The following is a 25,174-nucleotide window of genomic DNA, read 5'->3' as shown; positions in this document are numbered from 1 at the left end:
TCTGAAAAATCACAGTTTCAAGAGCAGTCTAGATCCACCACGAGCTACCAGACTGGGGGCTCCAGCCGACCAGCAGAGCTCAAAGGGGCCTCCGTCCCCTGCTGGTGGCTGCTCCCCTGCAGCCCGCGGCCTGCTCCTCACCCCACGCCCCACCACCGCAGGCCTGCCTGTGGTTTTCCCCACCTGCCCCACTAACCTTCCTCCTCCTCTTCAGAGAAGTCCAACCGCATCAAAGCCAAGCTGACCAGATGCAGAAAGCTTCAGGGTCAACTCAGCATCCTTTCAGTCTTAAGATGGTGTGTTTCTTCTGCATCTCTCTGCCTTACAGTTTCTGTGCCCTGGGGTCCTGCTTTCATTAGGAATACCTCCCCCACAATTACATACAACTTTGCATTCTTCAAAGTTCTTCCCCACCGATCAGCAAAATCTGGTAGGATGGCTCTGTAGCCCCCACACTCCCAAAGCGGAGCGGCTGCACTCCCTGCCCCACTGCCCTGAGGAAGAAAGTGCTCCAAGGCCCACCTGCCAACCAAGCCAAGGCAGCTTATTAGGACCTGCAGGGGGGCCGGGTCTCCAAGCAGGCCTCTCTCGGCTTGGGGTAGCCCAGCAACCCTGGGTATCAAAGGAGGGCTGGAAGAGAGACAGAGGCAGAACAGCGGGGACAGTTCCAAGCTCAGAGCTGGCGGAGGCCATAGTGTTCACCGAGTACGGCATTGCAAAACACATAGTTCTGGAGCTGGCCCGTGGTGACGGGTGTAAAGCAACATCAATGTCGCGCCATGGAGCTAGACGCTTAAAAATGGTTAAACCGGTAACTTTTAAGTCAGGAGGGTGCAGTGGGTCAGAGCAGCATTGATTATGCAGGGAGAGGGGGATCTCTCCCCTCCCTCGGTAACGACCTTGCAGCCCCACTACCCCAGAGGGCAACTGTTCACTGAAATGACCAACAGGCCCAGCCCTGCTTATCATCAGGACAAAATGAGGACAATTTCTAATTTATACCTGTGCTCCTCCAAATCATGTAGATAAACTGAAAGTGGATTTTTAAAAAGATTACATACATTTTAGCTCTGTCAAGGCAAATGACTTCCACAGCACCCTGGGCAGAAGTGAGTGGGGGTCCTTTAAAACAGACCTGTCCTACAGGCTCCGATTCTTCCTAATGCAGCACCAAAGTCATACTTTGACAAAAAAGTTTATCAACCCCAGACTGCTTAACCAGCAAAACTATTCAAGTCTGAAAACACAGAAAACTTTCCATGCAAGCAAATTTTCTTAGACACAATTTGTCAAAAAGTAAAAGAAAAAAGAAAACTATTAACATGTCATATGCTAAAGTAACTTTAAGGGTTTTGTAATAATAGATGCAGATGGGACCCCACCTTAAGAAAATTTTATTGCTTACAGTTTAAATTCAGGAACTCTATAAATCTTGAACATGCTTTTGGCCCTCAGATACTAAGGCTAAAAATGCAATTATAAAGTTGTTTGTCAGTTTCTCCTCCAGAAGGCAATTTACAGCTGACGGGATTATGTCTATAGCTTATGGAACTTTAGGCAATAAAAATCTGGAGAGGTCATGAAAACTCAGATGCAAAGAACAAGATACCACATGATTAACTGCCCCTTTAATAAGGGTCCCCGGAGCTGGCATGATAAAGCGAAGGCAAGAAGGGCTGCAGAAGCGAACAAGGTAACGAGATGATAAACAAGTTGTGGGCAGAAGTCCGTCCTCCAACCATCATCTGTGAGACGGGGTGTGGTGCAGAGGTGGGACACACCAAAGTTACAAAATGCTCCCTTCTCTCCTTCAATATACTTGCCAATTTAATACGTGAATTCTAACAAGGAAACCAACTGGCCGCAGTTTGCCACTTTTTGAAATGAAACATTACAGCCCAGGGTATGACAAGGCGGGTCCTGAGCGGGCCGTGCCCACGGGCTGCCTGCACTCAGGGTCCGGGACTGCGCTCGGCAGCGAAGAAGCGGCCGCATCCGCCACAGGCCGCTCCTCGCCTCGTGCCCATCTGCCTCTCCCTGAGGACTCGGACTCCAGCAACCAGGGCCTGAGAGGAATCCCTGTCCTTCCACACAAGCTGTTCTTCCTGCTCTTGGCCTGGAACCTCCACCACCCAACTGAACCCGCCTTGAAGATGCGGAGAGCCGAATGCCTTGTGAAGCTCCAGGACGACCCTCTGGACCCCACCGCCGCCCGAGGACAGGCTGTCAGATGCTGACTAACGGGGTCAGGTAAGTGCAGCCGCTCAGCAGGTGAGCACACAGGGAATAAGAAACGACTGGGGCTGGGGAAGCCTGCCCCAAGAAGGCCTCGGAGACAGCAGAGGAAGCCTCAGATGGGGAGCCGTCAGCTCTGGTTCCCTCGCCAGGCTGCATGGCATCCCCGCAGTACACTCAGTCCCTGGTCTTTGGTTCCTTTACCTGGAAAAATAACAGGGCTGGTCCAGACAGTGCCCAAGGTCCCTCACAATGCTCAAGGTCCAGGAACCCAGGAAGTTTCGAGAATAATCTGCAGAGAAGCACTCAGAATGTATTAACATCTGTTCATTGGAATCCCTGCCATTTGCCTTCACAAGTCTTCCTTAACATTTGAAGTAAACATCAGTATTTCTTCAATTCCTTGAAAAGTAGTTCACAGGTATGTCCAAACTGACGGAAGCCAACATAGACAGACAGACCCAGAAGCCTGGCAGAGGAGGCTGGGGTCTGAGCAGAGGCTGGGCCAGAGAGACAGAATCGCCCATCTGGCTCTACCTCCTTCCCTGGACAGGCACAAGGCCACCTGAGGGCCTTGGGTTTAACTGTTCCACCCAACAATGCCACACACAGCACCACGTGGTCCAGACTCCACTTCTGCCTTTTGTTTCATTGGAAGTATAGTTGATGTACAATGTCATACAAGTTACAGGTGTAAAATTCCCAATTTTTAAAGGTCATATTTCATCTATGGCTTAAAGAACCCGCCTGCCAATGCAGGAGACGTGGGTTCGATCCCTGGCTCAGGAAGATCCCCTGGAGAAGGAAATGGCAACCCACTCCAGTATTCTTGCCTGGGAAATCCCATGGACAGAGGAGTCTGGTGGGCTACAGTCCACAGGGTCACAAGAGTTGGCCATGACTTAAGTCACTAAACACCAACTGCATTTATAGTTATTATAAAGCACTGGCTTTACTCCTCCTGCTGTAAGTGTATCCGTGTAGGTTACTCTATACAGAACAGCTTGCACCTCTGAATCCCTGACCCCCACTGTGCCCCCCTCCCCACCACGGATAACCACTAGCTTATTTGCTACACCCGTGAGTCTGCTTTTCTGTTCTACTCAGTATTTGTCTTTCTGTCAAACTTATTTCACTTGGCATGATGTCCTCCAGGTCCACCCATGCTGCTGGGAATGACAAAATTTCATTCTTTTTTATGGCTGAGTAATATTCCATTGTGTGTGTGCGCACGCAAAAATACATTTTCTTTGTTCATTTATCTGTTGATGGAAATCTATGTTGCTTCCATATCTTGGCAACTGTAAATAATGCTATGAATACTAGGGTGCATGTACTTTTTTGAATTAGTGTTTTCCTTTTTTTCAGATGTATACCTAGGAATGAAAATGTTAGGTCATATGGTGGTTCTGTTTTTTAGTTCTTTGAGAAACCTCCATACTGTTTTCGACAGTGGCTGCACCAATTTATATTCCCACCAACAGTATAGGAGGGTTCCCTCTTCTCCACACTCACATCAAAAACGTTATTTGTGCTCTTTTTGAGGACAGCCATTCTAACAGGGATGAGGTAGTATCTCATTGTGGTTTTGATTTGCATTTCCCAAGGCTATGGTTTTTCCAGTGGTCATGTATGGATGTGACAGTTGGACTGTGAAGAAAGCTGACCGCCGAAGAATTGATGCTTTTGAACTGTGGTGCTGGAGAAGACTCTTGAGAGTCCCTTGGACTGCAAGGAGATCCAACCAGTCCATTCTAAAGGAGATCAATCCTGGGTGTTCATTGGAAGGACTGATGCTAAAGCTGAAACTCCAATACTTTGGCCACCTCATGCGATGAGTTGACTCACTGGTAAAGACTCTGATGCTGAGAGGGATTGGGGGCGGGAGGAGAAGGGGACGACAGAGAATGAGATGGCTGGATGGCATCACCAACTCGATGGACATGAGTTTGAGTGAACTCTGGGAGTTGGTGATGGACAGGGGAGGCCTGGCGTGCTGTGATTCATGGGGTCGCAAAGAGTCGGTCACGACTGAACTGAACTGAATGATTCATGATGGCCAGCATCTTTTTCATGTGCCTAATGGTCATATGCATTTCTCTGGAAAAATGTCTGTTCAGTTCTTCCTATCTACTTTTAAGGAAACCATCAACAAAACAAAAAGACAATGAACCGAACAGGAGAAAATATTTGCAAATGATATGATTGATAAGGGTTTAATAGCCAACATATATAAACATACAATTCAACATTCAAAAGCCAAACAACCCAATTAAAAAACAGACCTAGCCTCCTGACAGTCACTGCACTTGTGTCCATGTCAGGCCCCATCTCCCCACCACCAGCCCCCGAGAGCCGCAAGAGGGGCAAGCACCTCTTTCTCCTCCGTCCAGCCCCACTGACCAGCCCCCAGCGCTCCAGATGGTCCCACAGACACCTGGGAGTTGCACATGAGCTCAGACTGCACATAGGACCAGCAGACAGCAGAAGGCTTTCAGCATCACTGGTGGTGACAAAGGTGTTAGTCTCAAAACTATTATCAATACAAGTTTACCTAGAAAAGATGTAAACACACCAGAAACTCTGAAGCAAATAAGCGGCCCAGTTCTTTTTAATAAAAGCACTGCTCAGTTTACAATAACTCTTCCTAAGAGTCTTAAACTGGATAAAATAAAGATCAGAAAGCTAAGTGTTTTTCCAGAAGAGTTTTAGAAAGGAAAAACCACTATGGGGGGAACTTTAACAACTACTTCTGAAGGAGTTTTAATAACTGAGAACAACAATATTTTTATCCCTACGTTTGAAAGTACGTATTTTTAGTGGAAGCAACATTAAAGAAGAAATGCCTAGAATGTATATATTTATATTTGCCTGTGTGCACACATAACACTCACATACAAATACTATACACAAGAACATCTATTTAAGAAATGAACAATAACAACAAAGTATCATCATATCCCTACTATAACCCCTTAAGGCTTACATTTGCCCAAGGCAATGGGTTAGGTCTTAAAAATGCTCCTCCTCTTAATTGCATCCTTCTACAACTGTTTATATTCCGTTTTTAGCTGGTCTAAGCAGCCTGGCAGAAACCTGCGGTTGGGACGTGAAGAATTTGCACATGGAAACACTCTGCCTAGTGACCCTGCCTCGACATTCAGCTGCAGGGGGACAGCTCCCAGTGACATGGCTTCTTCAGGATGAGAGGAAATGTCTTCCCAAGCTGTGTGCTCAGCCCAGGACCCCCAGCCCAGCCTGACCTGTGTGAAACCATGTACAGAAATAGCAGAACGCTTGCTTCCCCAGCTGAAGGTTTCCATGCGGCTCCTTCAGGAGTGACAGACACGCCCACTGTCCCGTGAGGGAGCCGCAGAGCAAGGGCACTTTCACCTGTGCCAGCTAGTGAGGACAGAGAGGCGGGCCTTCTGGAGAAAGGCACACGAGCAGCAGCTTCACAAGCACCATCACAGCAAGAAGACTCTAACTCCCCCAACACACAATACGTGTGAGCATTCTGCCAATGGATGCCAAAACTTAAAGTAAATGACGGTCCGGGAGGACCAATGTTCTTCCATGGAACCCCTCAGAATCTGCAAGTGTACTGAATATAGTCTGTAAGCCCTTTTATTTACAGAAGGTTTGGGTCTATATGCATGTGTGTACATTGCATGGAGGGTGTCAGGGAAACGCTTCTCAACAGACCTACTGGGGCTCTCAGGGGACACACCAAATGAAACCAGGAAAGACCTGTAACAAGCGGGTAACAGCGCCGGAAGCAAGCAGCACAGAGGAGGTAAAGCCAGGACACAGACGCTGGGCAGACTCCCTGGGGCCGCAGCTGTGAGGTGGCTCAGCCCAACGGGACCCTGAGGAGAAGGGCCGCACAGACACCAGGAAGCGCGGAGATGCTCTCTGGCTCCTGCCCTCCAGCCCGACACGAAGCTCCGAGAGCCGAGAGGGCACCAGACCCTGGGTGCGGCCCTGGCGGCACTGCGGGTCTAGCTCCCTGCTGGGCCCTCGCACAGCACATCCATGCTACAGGGCCATCTCAACTCTGGATCAAGCCATTTCCCCTGCAGACACCTGGCGAACCACCACCACTGCCCCGAATTCCACCAGCAAAGCTGAAACTAGCTGGCTGGGAAATGCTGCTTTCCCAGATCAGAGACTAGAGGAAAGTGGAAGTCAGTACTAGACCCCCGCGAGTCCGACACCAAGGGAGCAGATGCCCACAGCAATTTCAACACGACCGCCAACCGGCCCGTCCCCCACCGCCCCAGCTCCACCCTCCACTCTCCTGTGTCTCGCCTCTCTTTCGGCTTTCTTTGGCGCTGCTTCTTGACCAGCTCCCTGCTCAACTGTCCCTCCAGACGGTCCTCTCCTCCTTGTGGTGTCCCCGGAGCCAACCCCTGAGAGCTGGCACCATCGCCCAGTCGGTGACAGCCAGGGCCTTGGGCCTTGCACACACCTCCCCCAGCCAGGCCCCTGTGGCCCCCGGCTCCGCTGGTCGACCACAGACAATGTCACAGTCTGGCTCTACAGTCAAGGCACTGGGCTCAGGCCCGCACCCCGGCCCCTGCAGCCGCCTCCATGTCTGTACACGCACACCCCCCCCCCACGGAAGGACGGAACACACCTGACTGCCCACCCAGGCCTGTCCTGTGCTGGGCGAGGGCTCCGTGTAGGTGGAGCCGTCCCGTTCATTATTGCACCATGCCCAACGTGTGTCCCCAAGGCACGGGGCCTGTCACACAGCAGGCACTCATGTGCTGTGAGTGAACAAACAAGTGACTCTAACTTAATCTCAGATTTATTCAGTGTTTTCATTACAGCAAGACCCACTGCTGTCGCCTGATACAGCAACTGGAAATAACAATTCTGGATGAATCTGACACAAGACAATGCTTCAGTTCGACTCAAAAATTAAACTCATTTAACCTTTAACTCAATTTAAATTCTAAACTGATTAGCATTCAAGAATTATCCTGTACATTAATATCAAGGAGCTGATCTAATTACTGACACAATTTAAAGAAAATAAATTTAACAAACCAAGTGTATTTTGAGAGTTTACAGCTTAAATGGCAGTAACAACTTGAAAATAAAAGCTGAACATTATTCACTAATCGCAGATGGTTTAAATACCAGAAAATATTAGATATACACGAACAATAAAAAATTCTGGAAATAAAATCCAAAGGCAAAATATCAGAAATACATATCAATGGTCTCAGACCCTACACAGTTCTATTTTCACAAAGGGGAGTGGGAGTGCTGTGAGGCACCATTTGGTACAGAGCAGAGTCCACAGAAGCAGCTCTGAGCTCCAGCCACCAAGCTCCATGTGTGGCGTCAGCACGGGCGCAGCGTCAGCAGACAAGCTTTAAACACGAGCTCGTAAGCGGGACGTCCTGCATGTCCGTGGCGCACACATCACAGGTCAGGAAGGCAGATACATGGAGACGCATCACCGTATCCGTTTTGTTCTGATAATTCTGAGCCAAAATTTTCAAATGAAACATGAACTGATGAACATTCTATTTTAAAGACATTCACATCCAGGCAGGGAAGCCCAAGAATACTGGAGTGAGTAGTCTATCCCTTCTCCAGGGTATCTTCCCGACCCAGGAATCGAAGCGGGGTCTCCTGCACTGTAGGCAGATTCTTTACCAGCTGAGCCCCCAGGGAAGCCCCCACATCCAGGCATCCAGCACAAAAGTGACCCCAATTCTCACTGCTAAACCCTGACCAGGCCTGTCTCCAGGCCCTGCTCCACCACTCACGTTAAGCAGCAGCACCAAGAAAGGAAAGGTCAGCTCTGTCGTGGAGTCAGTGCTGAAAACCAGAGTAAGTAGAGAGACCACCTCTTATCCCCACAGCCTTCCCCCAGGACTCCAGGAGCAGACCCCTTGCCTCCTCACTCCTCTGCTGACAAAGGGGCCCTTGTGTGGGGCCGCTGAGCTGCCCGGGGGGTTACACGCAGCAGCTGGCACTCAGCTCCTCGCATGAGGCCCAGCCGTTCCAAGCGGAGCCCTGACACCTGACCCCTGGCAAGCCGACCCCTCTGGAAAAGGGCTCTAGAAGAAAATGGAAATGGCCTATAAGGTGTTACAACATGGTCATAAACTCCACTGCTTCTCTTGGAGTTTAACCTCCATTCTCTCACAATCTGAACAAGCCTTTTAACCAACTTTCCTGATCACAGCTAATTAGAACATGACAGGGCGCGGACTGGCCAGCAGGCACAGTGACACGGGGTGGGGTGGGGGGCCGGTGGCACAAAGGCAGATGAGCCGGGAGGCAGCGGGAGGGCTCTGCTACGTCCAGGTCCATCCACCGCATGGCAGGGATGCCTCCCAGGGGCCACGGGGGCACTGCTGACTTGGCCAATTCTACCAAAGCAGGCCCTGCGAGACCACAGGTCCCGAGGGGGACCCCATGAGAGCATACAGTCTAGGCCCTGTGAGCCTCAGGGTTAGGCCCACCCATCAGACACCCTTTCCTTAGGGTGAGAGCTGCTGCTTGGAGAAAATGTGGAAGAGCCCCCTGACATTTTTAGAAACTTTTTATCTTGTATTGGGGTATACATGAATAACAACATTGTGATAAGTTTCAGGAGAACAGCAAAAGGACTCAGTCATACATACACATGTGTCCATTCCCCCCTAAACTCCTCCCATCCAAGCTGCCTCATATCACTGAGCAGTTCCATGTGCTACACAGTAGGTCCCTGTAGGTTATTCATTTTAAATATGGGCTTCCCTGGTGGCTCAGTGGTAAAGAATCTGCCTGCCAATGCAGGCGATGCCGGTTTGATCCCTGGGTTGGGAAGAGCTCCCTGGAGAAGGGAATGGCTACCTATTCCAGTAGTCTTGTCTCTAAAGTCCCATGGACAGAGGAGCCTGGCGGGCTACAGTCCATGGGGTTGCAAAGAGCTGGACACAACTTAGAAACTAAACAACAGGCAACTCTAAGTTCCTTCTCTAAGCCTCTGAGTCTCCTTCCATCTTGTCAGTTCATCTGTGTCTTTTCTTCTTGGATTCGCCATAATGCCATTTGCAGCAACATAGGTGGACCGAGACGGTCATGCTCACTCCACATTGAGTGGAGGCAGTCAGAGAGGAGGAGGAGTGCCGTGTGACGCGCCGTATGCGGGGACGCCATGGCTGCTGCCAGGCCACGACTCCCCTCCCGGTGAGGGGAGCCAGACATGGTCATGACTGAGTCCTGCACAGTGAGGGCACTGCCAGGAATGTCCTCCAGGGAGCACACACCGCTCAGCCCGCGTCTCCTCCTCAAGGGACAAGGGCAGGCCTTGCAGCAGAGTCGAGGTTTCTCGCAGCTGTATCGAGGCCACAGGAGACCTGCTTCTTTGGGAAAACTGCAGCGCCAGCCTTTCAAAAGCAGGCGTGGACAGAGGGGCGGTTCAACACCGAGAGGATTTCAGGACTTCCCACAAGCCGCAGTGGAAAACACCCACTCCCTCTGCGTGACGTCAGCCAACACACCTCCTTTCCTCTAAAGTGCTCCCACACTTCAAATGCTGGAAACTTGTTAAAAAAAAAAACTCATTCTGACAGTTTGAAGTTCATATTTAGAAATCATATATTTGTAGCTGTTATTCAACCGTTCATTTCTTTCTTCTAAGAGGACCCTGGCAGACTGAAAATTAAATGAACCAACCCACGGACACAGGCATGGGAGTCTTGTCATTTGTCACCCTGAAACACAGCAGTAAGACCAACAGAATAAAACTCTTACATTGCTCTTTTCTCTCACATGGATCTGGAAAGTTCTCAATCTCAGTGACACTTGCTTAAAAATGCCCAGTCACCCTGCTCCCACCTTTTGCCCTGCCCAGTAAACAGTGAGCCTGTGCAACAGGCTAAAACACTTGGGGGGAGGGGAAAAGAAAGAGAAGGGGAAAGCCAGCGAAGCCACACGCAGCTTTGTTCTCTTCTGGGTCAGAAACCGCAGAGTAACATGCGGCATCACACCTTTTTGTGGTCATGCAGGACTGGCCTGTGGTGCGGGGGCCTGTACCCACCTTCTCTTGCGGTACAAGCTGCAGAGCAGACCCAGGAGGAGGTCCCAGAGGCCCCGCGTGGAGGACCGGCCACCCACCATGTGGCCCTGCAGTCACCTGAAGGCACACTGTGCACGCGCGCCTGTGCCTCACGAAGCGGCCCCAAGATGCTGTCGCACAGCCGCCCCGGACGGCCCCTCTGGGGACAGGGGCTCCTCTAGAGACGCTCCCCCCGGCTCCCCCTCACCACGTCCGCCATCCTCCTGAAGACGCCAGCGTCTCGCTTGTCCAGGACCCTGTGAGTGAAGTGCATGCATGATCTGACCTGTGCTGCTGACGACCTAAGTCAGGAGAGGGCCTCCCCACACGCTCCCGATAACTCAGCCCTGAGCCAGAGACCGCGCAGAGGGAGGCCCCTGGACACCTCCAGGCCGCAGGCTCACCAGGGCATCCAAGCGCTTGCTCTAAAAACAGACTATTTGTGTGAAGCCACAGAGCCTGGCAAGTTCTCCTCTCAGAGACATGCTTATTTGACTCCAGAGACCTCCTTAAGGAACATTCTGTAAAATAAAATAATTATATCTTTAAGCACACACAACACAAATCATTATTTCAAGCTACTGAAGAAAAGCCCTGGGACATCAAAAATGGCTGCAGGTAGAATTCCTGCAGCGCATGTTCCAGTGTCCCTTTCTTGGGAGCACTTCTTCAGGTTTTTATCCTTAAGAATACTCTTCTCTTCCTGAAAGACCAATTACAATAAAGCAAGTGCTACGTCTGTATTAAAATTACCCAATCTGTTGGGAAGAATTAGTTCACCAGCATCCTGGGAAGGTTTTCATGCTGTGCAGGCTCTCGGGATCTATCCTGACCTGGAACCAGCGGACCAAAGGGCACTGAGGTCCCACGTGGAGAGCACACAGCAGGCCCAGGTTAAGCTGGGTCAACAACCCCAGACAGAGCCCGACAGCCTCACTTTCTCTTGACAGTACCCTTAACTATTTAAAGATTAACAGGAAAGCAGCAAATGAATACAGAAACCACCCATCACTGTCCGTTCAAACCAATGGACTCAATCAGACTTTGAGTCCAACTTCTCTTCATGAAGGCATCAAAAGCATCTTCCTTCCTTCAGGGGAGTGAGGGCGTTAGCACCTTCCAAGGTGAAAGCCTGGCAGTTCACCTGAGGGTCAACCTCCTCCCAGGAGGAACACAGAGGCCCTGCCATGACACTCTCTCAGGCCCCGGGGGTTCTGGTGTGTCCCTCTCGGCCAGCTGGCCGGCCACCTAAGTCCTCAGAGGAGGCAATGCCTAACTTCCGTGCTCCTCCCAATCTTCAACACCAGAGGTGGCGGGGCCAGATGCCAGGAGTCAGGAATGACAACATCAATCCGAACCATATATTCTTATCAAGCTGAAAACAGCCTGAACGTGCTTTTAAATTTTTCAACACAGAAAGCTTTACAATGGTTTACTTTGGCTGGACTATAATTTTTTCACTTGCATTTGGTATTTTTCTAAAAAGCTTTATACAGAACAAATTAAAAAATGAAAAATGAAGATAAGGCTTTGACAGATGCGAAAGTACATGCAATTAATTCTCTCTAGCCTCCCAGATCCAAAAGTCCTACTACTATTTCCGTAACGTTCAGTATAACCCAGGGTTGTACAGTCCACTTTTAAGTAATCAAATACTATGATCAATTTTATGGAAAACCAAACAAGCTCAAAATAACCTTCAGTTCAGTTCAGTTGCTCAGTCGTGACCGACTCTTTGCGACCCCATGAATCACAGCACGCCAGGCCTCCCTGTCCATCACCAACTCCCAGAGTTCACTCAGACTCATGTCCATCGAGTCGGTGATGCCATCCAGCCATCTCATTCTCTGTCGTCCCCTTCTCCTCCCTCCCCCAATCCCTCCCAGCATCAGAGTCTTTTCCAGTGAGTCAACTCATCGCATGAGGTGGCCAAAGTATTGGAGTTTCAGCTTTAGCATCAGTCCTTCCAATGAACACCCAGGATTGATCTCCTTTAGAATGGACTGGTTGGATCTCCTTGCAGTCCAAGGGACTCTCAAGAGTCTTCTCCAACACCACAGTTCAAAAGCATCAATTCTTTGGCAATCAGCTTTCTTCACAGTCCAACTCTCACATCCATACATGACCAAGGGAAAAACCACAGCCTTGACTAGACGGACCTTTGTTGGCAAAGTAATGTCTCTGCTTTTTAATATGCTATCTAGGTTGGTCATAACTTTCCTCCCAAGGAGTAAGCGTCTTTTAACTTCATGGCTGCAATCAGCATCTGCAGTGATTTTGGAGCCCCCAAAAATAAAGTCTGACACTGTTTCCACTGTTTCCCCATCTATTTCCCAAGAAGTGATGGGACCAGATGCCATGATCTTTGTTTTCTGATGTTGAGCTTCAAGCCAACCTTTTCACTCTCCTCTTTCACTTTCATCAAGAGGCTCTTTAGTTCCTCTTCACTTTCTGCCATAAGGGTGGTGTCATCTACATATCTGAGGTTATTGATATTTCTCCCGGCAATCTTGATTCCAGATTGTGCTTCTTCTAGCCCAGCATTCCTCATGATGTACTCTGGATATAAGTTAAATAAGCAGGGTGACCATATACAACCTTCATGTACTCCTTTTCCTATTTGGAACCAGTCTGTTGTTCCATGTACAGTTCTGACTGTTGCTTCCTGACCTGCATACAGGTTTCTCAAGAGGCAGGTCAGGTGGTCTGGTATTCCCATCTCTTTCAGAATGTTCCACAGTTTATTGTGATCCACACAGTCAAAGGCTTTGACATAGTCAATGAAGCAGAAATAGATGTTTTTCTGGAACTCTCTTGCTTTCTCCATGATCCAGCGGATGTTGGCAATTTGATCTCTGGTGCCTCTGCCTTTTCTAAAACCTGCTTGAACAGGTTTGATCTGGAAGTTCACGGTTCACATATTGCTGAAGCCTGGCTTGGAGAATTTTGAGCATGACTTTACCAGCGTGTGAGATGAGTGCAATTTTGTGATAGTTTGAGCATTCTTTGACATTGCCTTTCTTTGGGATTGGAATGAAGACTGACCTTTTCCAGTCCTATGGCCACTGCTGAGTTTTCCAAATTTGCTGGCATATTGAGTGCAGGACTTTCATAGCATCATCTTTCAGGATTTGAAATAGCTCAATTGGAATCTGATCACCTCCATTAGCTTTGTTCGTAGTGATGCTCTCTAAGGCCCACTTGACTTCACATTCCAGGATGTCTGGCTCTAGATGAGTGATCACACCATTGTGATTATCTTCATCGTGAAGATCTTTTTAGAAATACAAATACATCCTCCTGCCCTTATTTTAGACATTTTGGTGCATAATGATGAGGTCAAAGATTTGCTGCCACAGGAAGACAGTGTGGGGCAATCAGTCAAGGTCTTGCAAAAAGTCTAAATGAGACAGTTGTTAATGGGAACTTGACACTGGCAGGAAGCTACAGGAGTGGGACTATTACAGCACTTTCCAAACTGCTATTCCTCATTCATATTCTTAGGAAAGGTAAGTAATGGATCTTATGTAAAAATGAAATCAATGACCACTGCATGAAGCCATATGTACAAGTAAATGGACTAATACAGGCAGCAGGAGTCCTACTTTGTACAGAAGGGTAGAAGGAATTCCACTACAGACAGATGTCAGGGGCCAACTTCTAACTGACCTATTGAAGAACTCAGTGAGGCCTCAGAGGAAACCGATGCTGGACTCACAAGCACTCAGGATGGAGGGTGAGAACGGGGGCACACCATCCTGAGGACACTCTGCTCAACACACCCTTGGCCACCCCCACCACAGTAGCTGGAGGACACAGCCCTGGAGGGTGCAAATGGCTCCACCTGCAAAAAGCCACGTGGTTGGAGAGCCCCCCGGAGGTGGGCGAGGGCAACACCCCCTTCTCTCAGCAGTTCTAACCAGAAGCCTTCCTTCCTGACCCAGAGGGCACCAAACTTGAGGAAAAACCTCCGTGACGGGACTCTTCTGGAGAGTAGAGGAGGGGCCGCTTCCTAACTCACTTCATGTAGACAGAAAAACCCAAATGCCCAAACCTCACAAAGACATCACCAAAAAAAGTTACACACAACACCCCTCACGAACTTAAAACACACAAATCCTAAACAGCAAATTTATCTTTCAATTATTTATTCTTGGCTGCACTGGCTTGCTGTTGCTACATGCAGGCTCTTCTCTAGTTGGGCACATGGGCTTCGCACTGAGGGGCCTGTCTCGCGGAGGCTCAGGCTCCAGGCGCATGGGCTTCAGTAGTTGTGGCCCACAGGCTTAGTTGCTCCACAGCATATGGGATCTTCCTGGACCACAGAACCGGTCTCCCCTGAGTTGGCCCACAGATTCTTAACCACTGGACCACAAGGGAAGTCCCAAAATAGCAAATTTAAACCAGTAATATGTAAGGGAAAAAAAAGATTATACCATGAATTAAATGATGTGGTACACAGTTTCAAGGTTGATTTAGGCTCCTAAAATTAACTTATTGCACATTTAAAGAATAAAGAAGAAAAACATGATATGTTGACAAATCCACGAAAACTGTTTAACAAAACTCAAAAGATTGAGGAAGCATTTTCAGAGTGAGAGGGGTCACCTACGAAGGCCAAAAAAGGCAGCAGCCACCCTGCTGTTCCCCCACGACTGGGACACGTAAGGAGTGCACTAGGATACAGTTCACGCCCGGTCACACTGGAGGGTCCAGCCAACGCAACGACAGAGACAGAAGGCAGAAAGGCCAGAAAGGAAGAAGCGAAGACTCTGCACTCATAGGCACCAGGACTCTCTGCAGAGAAAAGCCTCAGGAAACGGCAGAAGAACTCCTGGAGCTAAGAGGTGAATTTAGTGTTATGTACCAGCAGTAGCTGGGCTTCCCTACTGGCTCAGACGGTAAAGCGTCTGTCTGAAATGCAGGAGACCCGAGTTCGATCCCTGGGTTGAGAAGATGCCCTGGAGAAGGAAATGGCAGCCCACTCCAGTATTCTTGCCTGGAAAAGCCCATGGACCACAGAGCCTGGTAGGTTACCGTCCACGGGGTCGCAAAGAGTCGGACATGATTGAGTGACTTCACTTTCACCAGCAGCAGTAGTTTAAAAGCAAAAAAAAAAAAAAAAAATTAAGTGGATTTAGAGTATCATCAAAAACAAAGTATTTAGAAATAAGTTTTACAAAATACACACAAGATCTTAAAGCTGGAAACTACCAAACATTACTAAGAAAAATTAAATAGAATCTAAACAAATGCAGAGACAAACCACAATCATGAACTGGAAAATTCAATTTAAGATGTCATCCCTCCCAAAATTGATACATAGATTCAATGAACTCCAATCAAAATCCCAGTAGGTATTTTTGGAGAAACTGACACCTTGATTCTAAAAGTCATATGGGAAATTGAAACCTAGAAACCAAGACAATATTTCAAAAAAAAGGACTGGAGACTCAAAGACTAATCACAAAGCTGCATCAAGTCAGTGCAGCACTGGCACGGAACAGATGAAAAGACCAGCTGAACAAAACGCTGTCCAGACACGTAGACCCACACACGCACGGCCACGCGACTGGATTTCAACAAAAGCGCCCAGGCAATCCCCTGGAGAAAGGAAACGGTTCCCCACTCCCCTCCCTCAGCAAATGATGCTGACACAACTAAGTAACGTGGAAAAAACTGAGACCCTCACAAGTTAATTTGAGATGATGGAATCCCTATCTAAACAGGAAAAGCTAAAATTATGTTTTTCAAAGAAATGAGAATGTGAAATCAGAGTAGGCAAATATTTCTTAGAGACACAAAATATGCTGAACAGAAAGGAAAAAATAGTTGCTCTTAATCTAAATTAAAAACTTCTATTCATTAAAGACATTATTAGAAAAATAAAAAACATAAGTCCTCAAAAGTGAGAAAATGATCAGTACAAATATCTGATCACCAAACTGTAAACAGAACTACAAATTGAAAACACCAATTAAAAACACACAAGAGACCTGCCTCACAATGAATACTTGCTGGAAACAGTAAGTATTCAAAGATCAGTCAACAGGACAGGGCAGGTCAACACAAAGAGAACCTCATACTCACCAGGATGACTGAACTCTAAGAACGGTCATCACCAAGCATGAGGGCACAACAGCACAAACTCGTCTGCATTCCCGGTGAAAACGCAAAAACGGGAGACTGGAGAAAGTGCTGGCAACTTCTTAGAAGGTTACACATCCATTTGCCATGCGATCCAACCATGCAATTCACACCTAGGAATCCACTCAAGAGAAATGAAAACATCTGTCCATAAAGAGGCCTGAACAAGAATACTCTTAGCAGTTTTATTCACGGTAGCCCCAAACTGAACAATTCCGCTGTCCAGCAATGCAAGAATGAGTAAACAAGCTCTGTAATATTCATACAACAACTGCTTCTTCTGAAAAAAGAGGGAACTACTTACCGACGCACAGAGCAACGTGGTGAGCTCTGACAACGTCACTGAATCAAATGCAAGCACAGTATATACTGTACGGTCCCACGCATGTAAATTTCAAGACCTGGCAAAACTAACTCAACATGACAGAAATCAGAACACTGGATGCCAATGGGAGGGGCTGACTGAAAGCGGGCAGGAGGGAACTTTCTAGAGTGTTTTATATCTTGCTTTGGGTTGGGGGTGGCATGGCTTTATCTATCTGCAAAAACGCAATGCATTTTATGACTTAATCTATGGATTTTACAATATTATGCAATTTTTGCCTTGGTTTTGTAAATAAAATTGTTAATTCTGAGTATTCACAGAGATAATCTTTATGCTATTCTAATTCTGAACTCTCCCTCCCTCGAAATTAACCACATGTAACAGACCCCTGGTTTGCCCCACACACAAACACACACCAATCACCTCCACGCAGAAGCCTTAACTTCAGCCAGCACCCAGCATCTCCATGATGCAGCCTGGCGTGGCCAGTGAGGTAAGGCAGGAGCCAGGGCTGCTCTGGAACAGGAGGGCCTGCCCTCCTCTCCCCTCTTGCTTGGGAGCGGGCTGTGGCACCTCGCACCCAGAGCCCAGCCTGCAGATGCTCAGGGGAAAGCTGGGAGCCGGAATCCAGGGACCAGCCTCCAGCAGACCCAGCTGACTGCCCACCTCCCATGCTTCTCCCCCGAGAAATGGGCCACATCTCACTAAGCCCTTCTGGAGAAGCTTGCTTTCCGCAGCCCAGCCTAACCCTGATTCGATGCAGCGAGCACAGAGGGCAGAAGCAGACCTAAGCCGCGTCCTCCCCTGCTCTCACACTTTGGAATGGGCACTTAGGGCACTTTAAGAGGGGCTTTTCCTCCTATCTTTTCTCCCCCAAATTCACTGTGTCTTTTTAAAAAAAAAAAAAAAAAAGAACTCAACACATAATTTCTGTGATTTACTATGCAACTGAACACGCTAAAAGACAAAATGACATTTTCTCTACAAAGTATTTGGTGCCTGTGATTTTCTGAGCACTACAGCCAGATGGTTCTCATAGAAATAGAGAAGAGTGTATTCATATAGTTCAAAGGTTTGCTTATTTTTGGTCTTAAAAAAGACTATTGATTGTAACATGCAGCTCTACAGGAAAGATCTCGACAGAGGAGGCGAAAACTGATATTTATTACTGCACTTGTGCTCATTATGGCCGTCTCTGACAGGGGTCCATTAAAATCAATTTTTATGTTTCTTATGTATTTTCTTTATCTAACGTTCCTGGCACTGTGTTTATTAGCCAGTTAAGACAAACACAGCGCAGAGGAGTGGGTGGTTTTCCCCCCTCTTCTGTCAGAAATAACAAGAACTGCCATTTTAATACAACTGCTATTCACAATCAATGAATGAAGGAAATGGAACGTTACACTTCAGAAGAAAACATTAAAAAGTGCTTTAACTTCATGTTTTTACAATTAGAGAAAATACCAGAGATCGTTCAAGAAAAGGGAGAAGTGAGTTTCATCAGAAACAGTAACATGGTAAACTTCCTCTGGAAAGGGGATTTCCCACCCTTCCCCTCAGCCACACACAAAGGCCAACGTCAGACACCGTTTCCAGGAGGCCCAGTGGGGCTCCCCATTAAGCGATTCCAGGATTCTGGAGTAAAACTCACCTGGCAAGTTGATGAACAGTGAAGGCTGGTCCCGATTTAAAAATCAAGACTCGGCAAGCAGCTCCCTGTCACCAAATTTCCAGAGGGATCCCCACAGCCCAGGGTACCTCTGTAAGCATATACATTAACATGTCTTGGGCTCCTGATTACAGGTTATGCTGCTATGGTTACTCAGAGGTGGAAGGTTCCTGGGCAACAAGCACAGGTGCTGAAAATGAACAATCATGGCCCTACCCTTTCCAGCGAGATGCTGGTTTCTGTGATTTGCAGCATGTGGCTCGTGTTACCCTGTGGTCAGCGGCAAACAAGCAATAACCATGTTCTCACTGTTGCTCTAAACACACCAGGTAGTGGCTGTCACACAGAACGTTCACTCACCCAGTGTCTGGGGTCTTTCCACCATGCAGCTTTATCCCATGCAGACCCTGCTCACAACCAGAGAGCTCCACCTTCCCCAGAGGGCTGTCCATCACTTTGTATTTCACTTCACAGGTCTCGGCCATTCTCCCAAGGACCTAAAGAGAACAGTTACTACAGGTAAGCCTACGTGAAAGAGTTCGGTCACTTCGAAAGCAGGACAGAAGCCCCAGTCACATAAGATGTAAAACATCTGAAGCTTTTTTCCCCATTGTTTGAATTTAATCATAATGTGTCATTTTTATAACAGTTACTTTGGAGACAGAAAATTACTGTAATTACACAGAACAGCAGTACATTCTCCTTTCATTTCCTTAAATTACTATTTCCCTTTCTTCTCATTTATCTCTAATCAATGCATAGTCAAAGATGAAATTAAAGCTCTTAAATAGTCCCTAAAACTATTTAAAACAATTACCAACAACTTTCTCAATGACAACTGAAAACAAAACATTTGATATTTTGAATAAAGTACATTTAACAATAGAGCATTATGGAGTAAATTTACAGAAACAGTGCAATTCAACTCCATTCTTAACACAATGGCCCCTGTGCTAACAGATGGCTGGCCAGGTAGATGCAAGCTGGAACACAACTCTTTCGCTCTGGAAAGCACACAAATTTAGGAACAAAGTGTTCAAAACTATCCTATGATGTATCATCCATGTGAATTTTGAGGGATGTTAATTGTGGTCAACTCAGCAAAGGTTTACAAGAAAGAAAAGCTGTACTAAGAGCAGTGAGAAGCCAGAACCAAGGTCCAGGCCAACTGTATTTAAAAAAAAAAACAAAAACCAAAAAACTCTCTCGACTCCAGAGGAGAGGGCTGAGGGAAACCCACCTGGCCCGGAGCGGCGCGGGGCCAATTCCTCCCCGCAGGGACTCCTGCCCTGCCTCCACTAACATGCCTCTCTCCACAGCTCCAACCTCAGCCACAGCGGCCTAGGGTACACGGAACCCCGGGGCAAGGCTTCCCTCTGAGCTCGCCTGCTTACCTGCTCTCTCGACCTCTGTGTCTGGCAAACACACCAAATGAACTTGACCAAAACTGTAACCTTGCACCAGTTCTGTACACAGCACCCTGCCCTCACCCAAACCCAGATTTACCCTGGACGACGCATTCTGCACCTTCACAGGCACTCATCTCTCACTGTCAGCTCTTTCATTTCCACCGCATCCTCCAGGACTCCCCCACCAACTCTCACCTCCCTGAGAAAGGGCTCCCGGCCCTCATTACACTTGGGCTCTTCCCACACCAACCACCCTTCAGTTAAAACACTAATGACGTGAAGGGGCCACAGCAGAGCCAGCAAACTACAGCTCATGGGCCAAACCCAGCCCAGCACCTAAATAAAGCTTTATTGGGATACACCCATGCTCGCCACTTGCAGGCTGCTGGCCGTGGCTGCCTTCACGCTCCAGGGGCCAAGCCAACTGGCTGTCCTGCAGCCTTAAGCCACAGGCACTCCTCACACGCATCAAGGGCTCCAGTCTCCGGGTGTGGACACCAGAGACTGCCCGCTCCCTGGCCGTCCAGTCTGCACCACGCAGCCTGCTGTCTGCTTTACGTGAAACTCAACACACCTCCACCACTCTCACCCCAAGGTCTCCTCCCTTCTCTGTGCTCCCACCTGCCCCCAATATGTCTTCCTGTATCTCACTGCTCGCTGAACGCGGGGTAGGCCAGGCGAGAGCAGGGAAGCTGGAAGAAAACTTGAAGAGCCGCAGGAGCTGCAGACATGGTTACTGTCTGCAGACTGGCACAGCGGCCAAGGCAGCAGCAGACATGCTGGAGCCTCTCCTCCCGAGACCGCCCCAGCAGCCTCAGCGGCAGCAGACATGCCGGAGCCTCTCCCCTCGAGGCTGACCCAGCAGCCGCAGCAGCAGCAGACATGCTGGAGCCTCTCCTCCTGAGGCCGCCCCAGCAGATGCAGCGGCAGCAGACACGCTGGAGCCTCTCCTCCCGAGGCCGCCCCAGCAGACTCAGCCGTAATGCAGCCGCGAGGGCGTCTTGGGTGGTGCTTACACAGGGTGCTGAGCATGCGCAGGGCTGAAAGTGACCTCAGCTGTTACATAACCACGTGCTCACAGAACGTGGGGCAGGAACCACCAGCCACGGGGCGAGAGAGCCTGACAATGCCACCTGGCCAACTGTTCTTTCCCTGCAAGGGAGAGAAGGCCACGCAGATCGCCGCCTCCGCCTCCCAAGAGCCCAGGACAGAAGAACGAGCCATGCCTTGAAGAGGTCAAGCAGCGTTCCCCAAGCCCCACAGGGCGCCAGCATCACTCCCAAGGCCCAAGGGCGTGTAAGCAGGATAAGAAGAAAGCGGCCTTGTTTCTCTACCAAGTAAGGACTTGCCAATTGTTCACTGCCCCCTGCCCCCTGCCCAGTCTCGCTCAGAAGCACTGGCCTCCATCAGGCTGTTCTGCAGGCAGGACTCCTGCTTACAGGCATGAGAAACCGGCACTGGCTAATTTAAGCACAAAAGCAACTTACTGAGAGGCTCACAGACGTTCAGGGAAGAAGCTCAAAAAACCGTGGGAACCAAGACTGGCACCGTCCAACCACAGACCGTCCTCAGGACACAGCTGCAGGAGCGCCCGGGGCTGCAGGCACGCGCAGGCCCCACCGCCCGCTGGGAACAGGATGCTGCGGCCACTGCCGGTGCCCTACCGCCTGGGCTCCCCCGCACGTGTCCCAGGACTCAAGGCCCAAGCAGGAGCTCAGAGCTGGCACGGGGCCCAGGCCCGTGGGCACCTGTGTTGAGTGTCCAGGAAGAAGGACAGCTGCCAGGAGGGCTTTGTCAGTGTTGCCCCCTCAAGGACGCGGACCACCACTGCCAGAGAAAGCAAGACCGGCACGCAGCCAACCAAGGGAAAGGGCCAACGGCAGAGTCCACTCCTCTCCCAGGCCTCAGTCTCCTCAACGATGAAACAGGACCAGTAATACGGTTTTCACCAGCCTCGCTGGGCCAGTCTGTGCGCCCAGCTGGAGAAGATGGGAAAAGCCATGAATGGGGTGGGCCAGGTACTCCTGCATTTGGAAAGGACCACTCCTGCTCGGCACACATCCAACCCTCACCCTTACTTCAAGGAAAGGTTGGAGAGACGTGTGTGCAAGGCAAGCCAGGGCAGGACAATGAAGGTGACTCAGGGCACAGGGGCAAGAAGGATTCGAGGATGAGCAAGCTCAGGCCCCTCGCTCCTCTGGGAGAAGGGCCTTGCATGGGACCAAGTCATGCCAGGTTCTTGAGCACAGCCCAGACTGGCTGCACTTCAGAGGCCACTGGCCTGGAATGCAGGGAAAGGGCAGCCAGCCAGCTTCCTGAGCTGGAAGGACTGCCTCTGGACCGAGTAACAGCCACACACTCCAGCTCCTCCACCTCTGAGGGACCACGAGGACTCCGAAGCACAGCCTGAAGCCGCCGTGCTCCCTGGTGGTCTGCAGCAGCACACACCTGGCAACACAGCACTGGCCCCGGACACCACCCGGGGCTCGGCTCACAGCACACAGGCGGCTGCCTCAGCACTCAGAACCAGCCCCACCGGCCTGCACAGAGCGTGGGGCCAGCCACAAACCATGCCAAGGGCCGACAAAGGGCAGTTCGTTCTTAACAGGAATAACTGGCAAGCTCAAAATCTCAGTTCTGAACAAGTGGCATGTCACTTCCAGTCATACCCACGCAGCGGATCATGGAGTTACGTGAAGTCTGAGGGAATGAGCTCCTTCGACTTCCTTACTGGGTAAACAGGATGGAAATCAAAGCCTACTTCAGTGTTCCTGAACGTGAGGACTTCCCGAGGACTCAGGCCTGGTACCTGCAGCCCAGCCCCTCTGGCCTCAGCCTGGCTGTCCTTTCAGGTGCGCCTCTGGGCTTTCAAGCCCATTAGCAGCACCCTGCTTGTTAGAGATAATGCACCATAACCCACCAATGGCTACTTTGCCAGAAAAAGAAAAGCTGCAATTTTTATAATATTTTATACCAACTCTGCCAGAAATAGCATTTAAGACTCCACAGAAGCCTGTGCACAACTTCCTTTCCTGTAGGCAACCAGGACATTCCACACAGAGTCCTTCCATGAGCAAGAGTAAAAATTAGCTGAATACTGAATCCCACTATGTAATGGATAATGTGTCCCCAGGACAGAAGCGCTGGGCCATTTGGCGTGGAGTGTGTGTTGAAGAGAAGCCCAGGCTGAAACAGCAGGCGTGCGACAGGTCCCGTGGAGCTGGCAGGCCTGGCAGAGGGGTGGGGGGAAGCCAGCAGGAGAGACGGGGGTGCCATAGATACCAGGAGGGGCCCTCAGAGGCTGAAACCGGGCAGCAAGAAGGGCGTGGTTTCAATAGCAGGCAAACGCGTCAGGGAGCCAGAGCGTCTCAACACAGGCTGGTGGGAGGGGCCGTCTGGAGAACAACAATGCCAGACACACACGGGGCTGCCGTGCACACGGTGGCACAAAGAAGCTGACGGCATCCTGAGCCCTAGGAACACGGCAGGCCTGCCCAACGCCCCCACAGCGACGTCCCCAGGCTCCGGAGGCCAACCCACCTCCAGCTCGGAGATGGAATCCCATCAACGAATGCCAGCCTAAAGAAGGCCATGACCGTGACCCCAACAAGCAAGCTGCAAAGAGAACGAGACCCAGGAAACATGCTGCTTACTACAGACTCTCCAACATTCAGGGTCCAAGCACCCAGCCCAGGGCCAAGCAGGTTTCTGGCAGCCTGGCAGGACTCACGGCCAGGCTGCTGTCAGGCAGGGAGGGCGGCTGCCCCAGGGGAGCAGGGCCGCCTGCTGCAGGGGAACAGGTGAGAAGGTCGAGAACATGACATCTACACAGAGACTGGAATCACAACAAGGAGCCGGCCAGGCGAGAAGACGCACGTGGGAAGCAGGCTGGGTGGGGAGCCCAGCAGCAGAGCCAGGGGCTGCGGAGGAGGCCGAGCCGCTGCAGAAAGAACCTCAGGCAGACGCGCGACCTCCGTGGGTCAGAGTCGAGTCTCGCTTTGTCCCTGAGGCACCCCAGAGCTTTACGCTGGGGACAGATCCACCAGGCTGACCTTTTCAAAGACATCCTTTGGCTGCTGTATAAAGAATGGGTGGGCACGGAGGTTGGGAGCTGTAGCGGAGACCATGGAGACGGTTTGAGGACTGATGATGAGCTTAACCAGTGCGAAAGAGAAGGCAGACTACACAATGAGCCGTACATAAGGATTAATAATAAATGTTTCACAAATACTTGAGTGCCCCTTATGCATGAGCCACCAGGCTCGGGTGCTCACCACTGGAATGAGACAACTGTGGTCTACCAGGGGAGGAAAACTACTCACAGAAAGCAAATCCTGCCGAAATATCTTTGTAGCTTTTGTCTAGGTCCAAAAGTGCTCTGAAGTAAAAGTGTATTTTAGACTATCAATATAGATATGGCAGAACGATTTAAGATCAGTGGAGAAATAACTCCAGAAAGAATGAAGGGGTGGAGCCAAAGCAAAAATAATACCCAGTTGTAGATGTGACTGGTGTTAGAAGCAAGGTCCGATGCTGTAAAGAGCAATACTGCAAAGGAACCTGGAATGTTAGGTCCATGAATCAAGGCAAATTGGAAGTGGTCAAACAGGAGATGGCAAGAGTGAACGTCGACATTCTAGGAATCAGCGAACTAAGATGGACTCGTATGGGTGAATTTAACTCAGATGACCATTATATCTACTACTGTGGGCAGGAATCCCTTAGAAGAAATGGAGTAGCCCTCATGGTCAACAAGAGAGTCCGAAATTCAGCACTTGGATACAATCTCAAAAACGACAGAATGATCTCTGTTCGTTTCCAAGGCAAACCATTCAATATCACAGTAATCCAAGTCTATGCCCTGACCACTAATGCTGAAGAAGCTGAAGTTGAACGGTTCTATGAAGACCTACAAGACCTTTTAGAACTAACACCCAAAAAAGATGTCCTTTTCATTATAGGGGACTGTAATGCAAAAGTAGGAAGGCAAGAAATACATGGAGTAGCAGGCAAATTCGGAGAAGACAATGGCAAGCTACTCCAGTACTCTTGCCTAGAAAATCCCATGGATGGAGGAGCCTGGTAGGATGTAGTCCGTGGGGTCACTAAGAGTCGGACACAACTGAGCAACTTCACTTTCACTTTCACACATTGGAGAAGGAAATGGCAGCCCACTCCAGTGTTCTTGCCTGGAGAATCCCAGGGACGGGGGAGCCTGGTGGGCTTCCGTCTATGGGGTCACACAGAGTAGGACACGACTAAAGTGACTTAGCAGCAACGGCAGGCAAATTTGGCCTTGGAACACGGAATGAAGCAGGGCA

At 49.6% G+C, this 25,174-nt stretch overlaps 1 protein-coding gene across 7 annotated transcripts in view; it reads right to left on the bottom strand.

The window, feature by feature from the left end:
- Positions 1–25,174, bottom strand: part of MGMT (O-6-methylguanine-DNA methyltransferase) — a 272,074-nt gene that overhangs the window by 197,933 nt on the left and 48,967 nt on the right. For 2 of the 7 annotated variants that reach the window (XM_088842437.1, XM_088842433.1), the window contains exon 2: positions 18,805–18,941. In XM_088842437.1, the coding sequence (XP_088698563.1) occupies positions 18,805–18,929 (125 nt within the window). In that variant the 5' untranslated portion in view covers positions 18,930–18,941. Of the gene's footprint in view, positions 1–16,393; positions 16,482–18,804; positions 18,942–20,474; positions 20,814–25,174 lie in introns of those variants that run through there. The other 5 variants (XM_088842432.1, XM_088842435.1, XM_088842434.1 and 2 more) reach the window with 5 other exon arrangements.

Source organism: Moschus berezovskii, chromosome 12 (genome assembly GCF_049115385.1).
Source record: "Moschus berezovskii isolate FMDL1 chromosome 12, NW_MosBer_1.0, whole genome shotgun sequence".
NCBI lineage: Eukaryota > Metazoa > Chordata > Mammalia > Artiodactyla > Moschidae > Moschus > Moschus berezovskii.
This window is presented reverse-complemented; position numbering and strand designations above follow the sequence as displayed.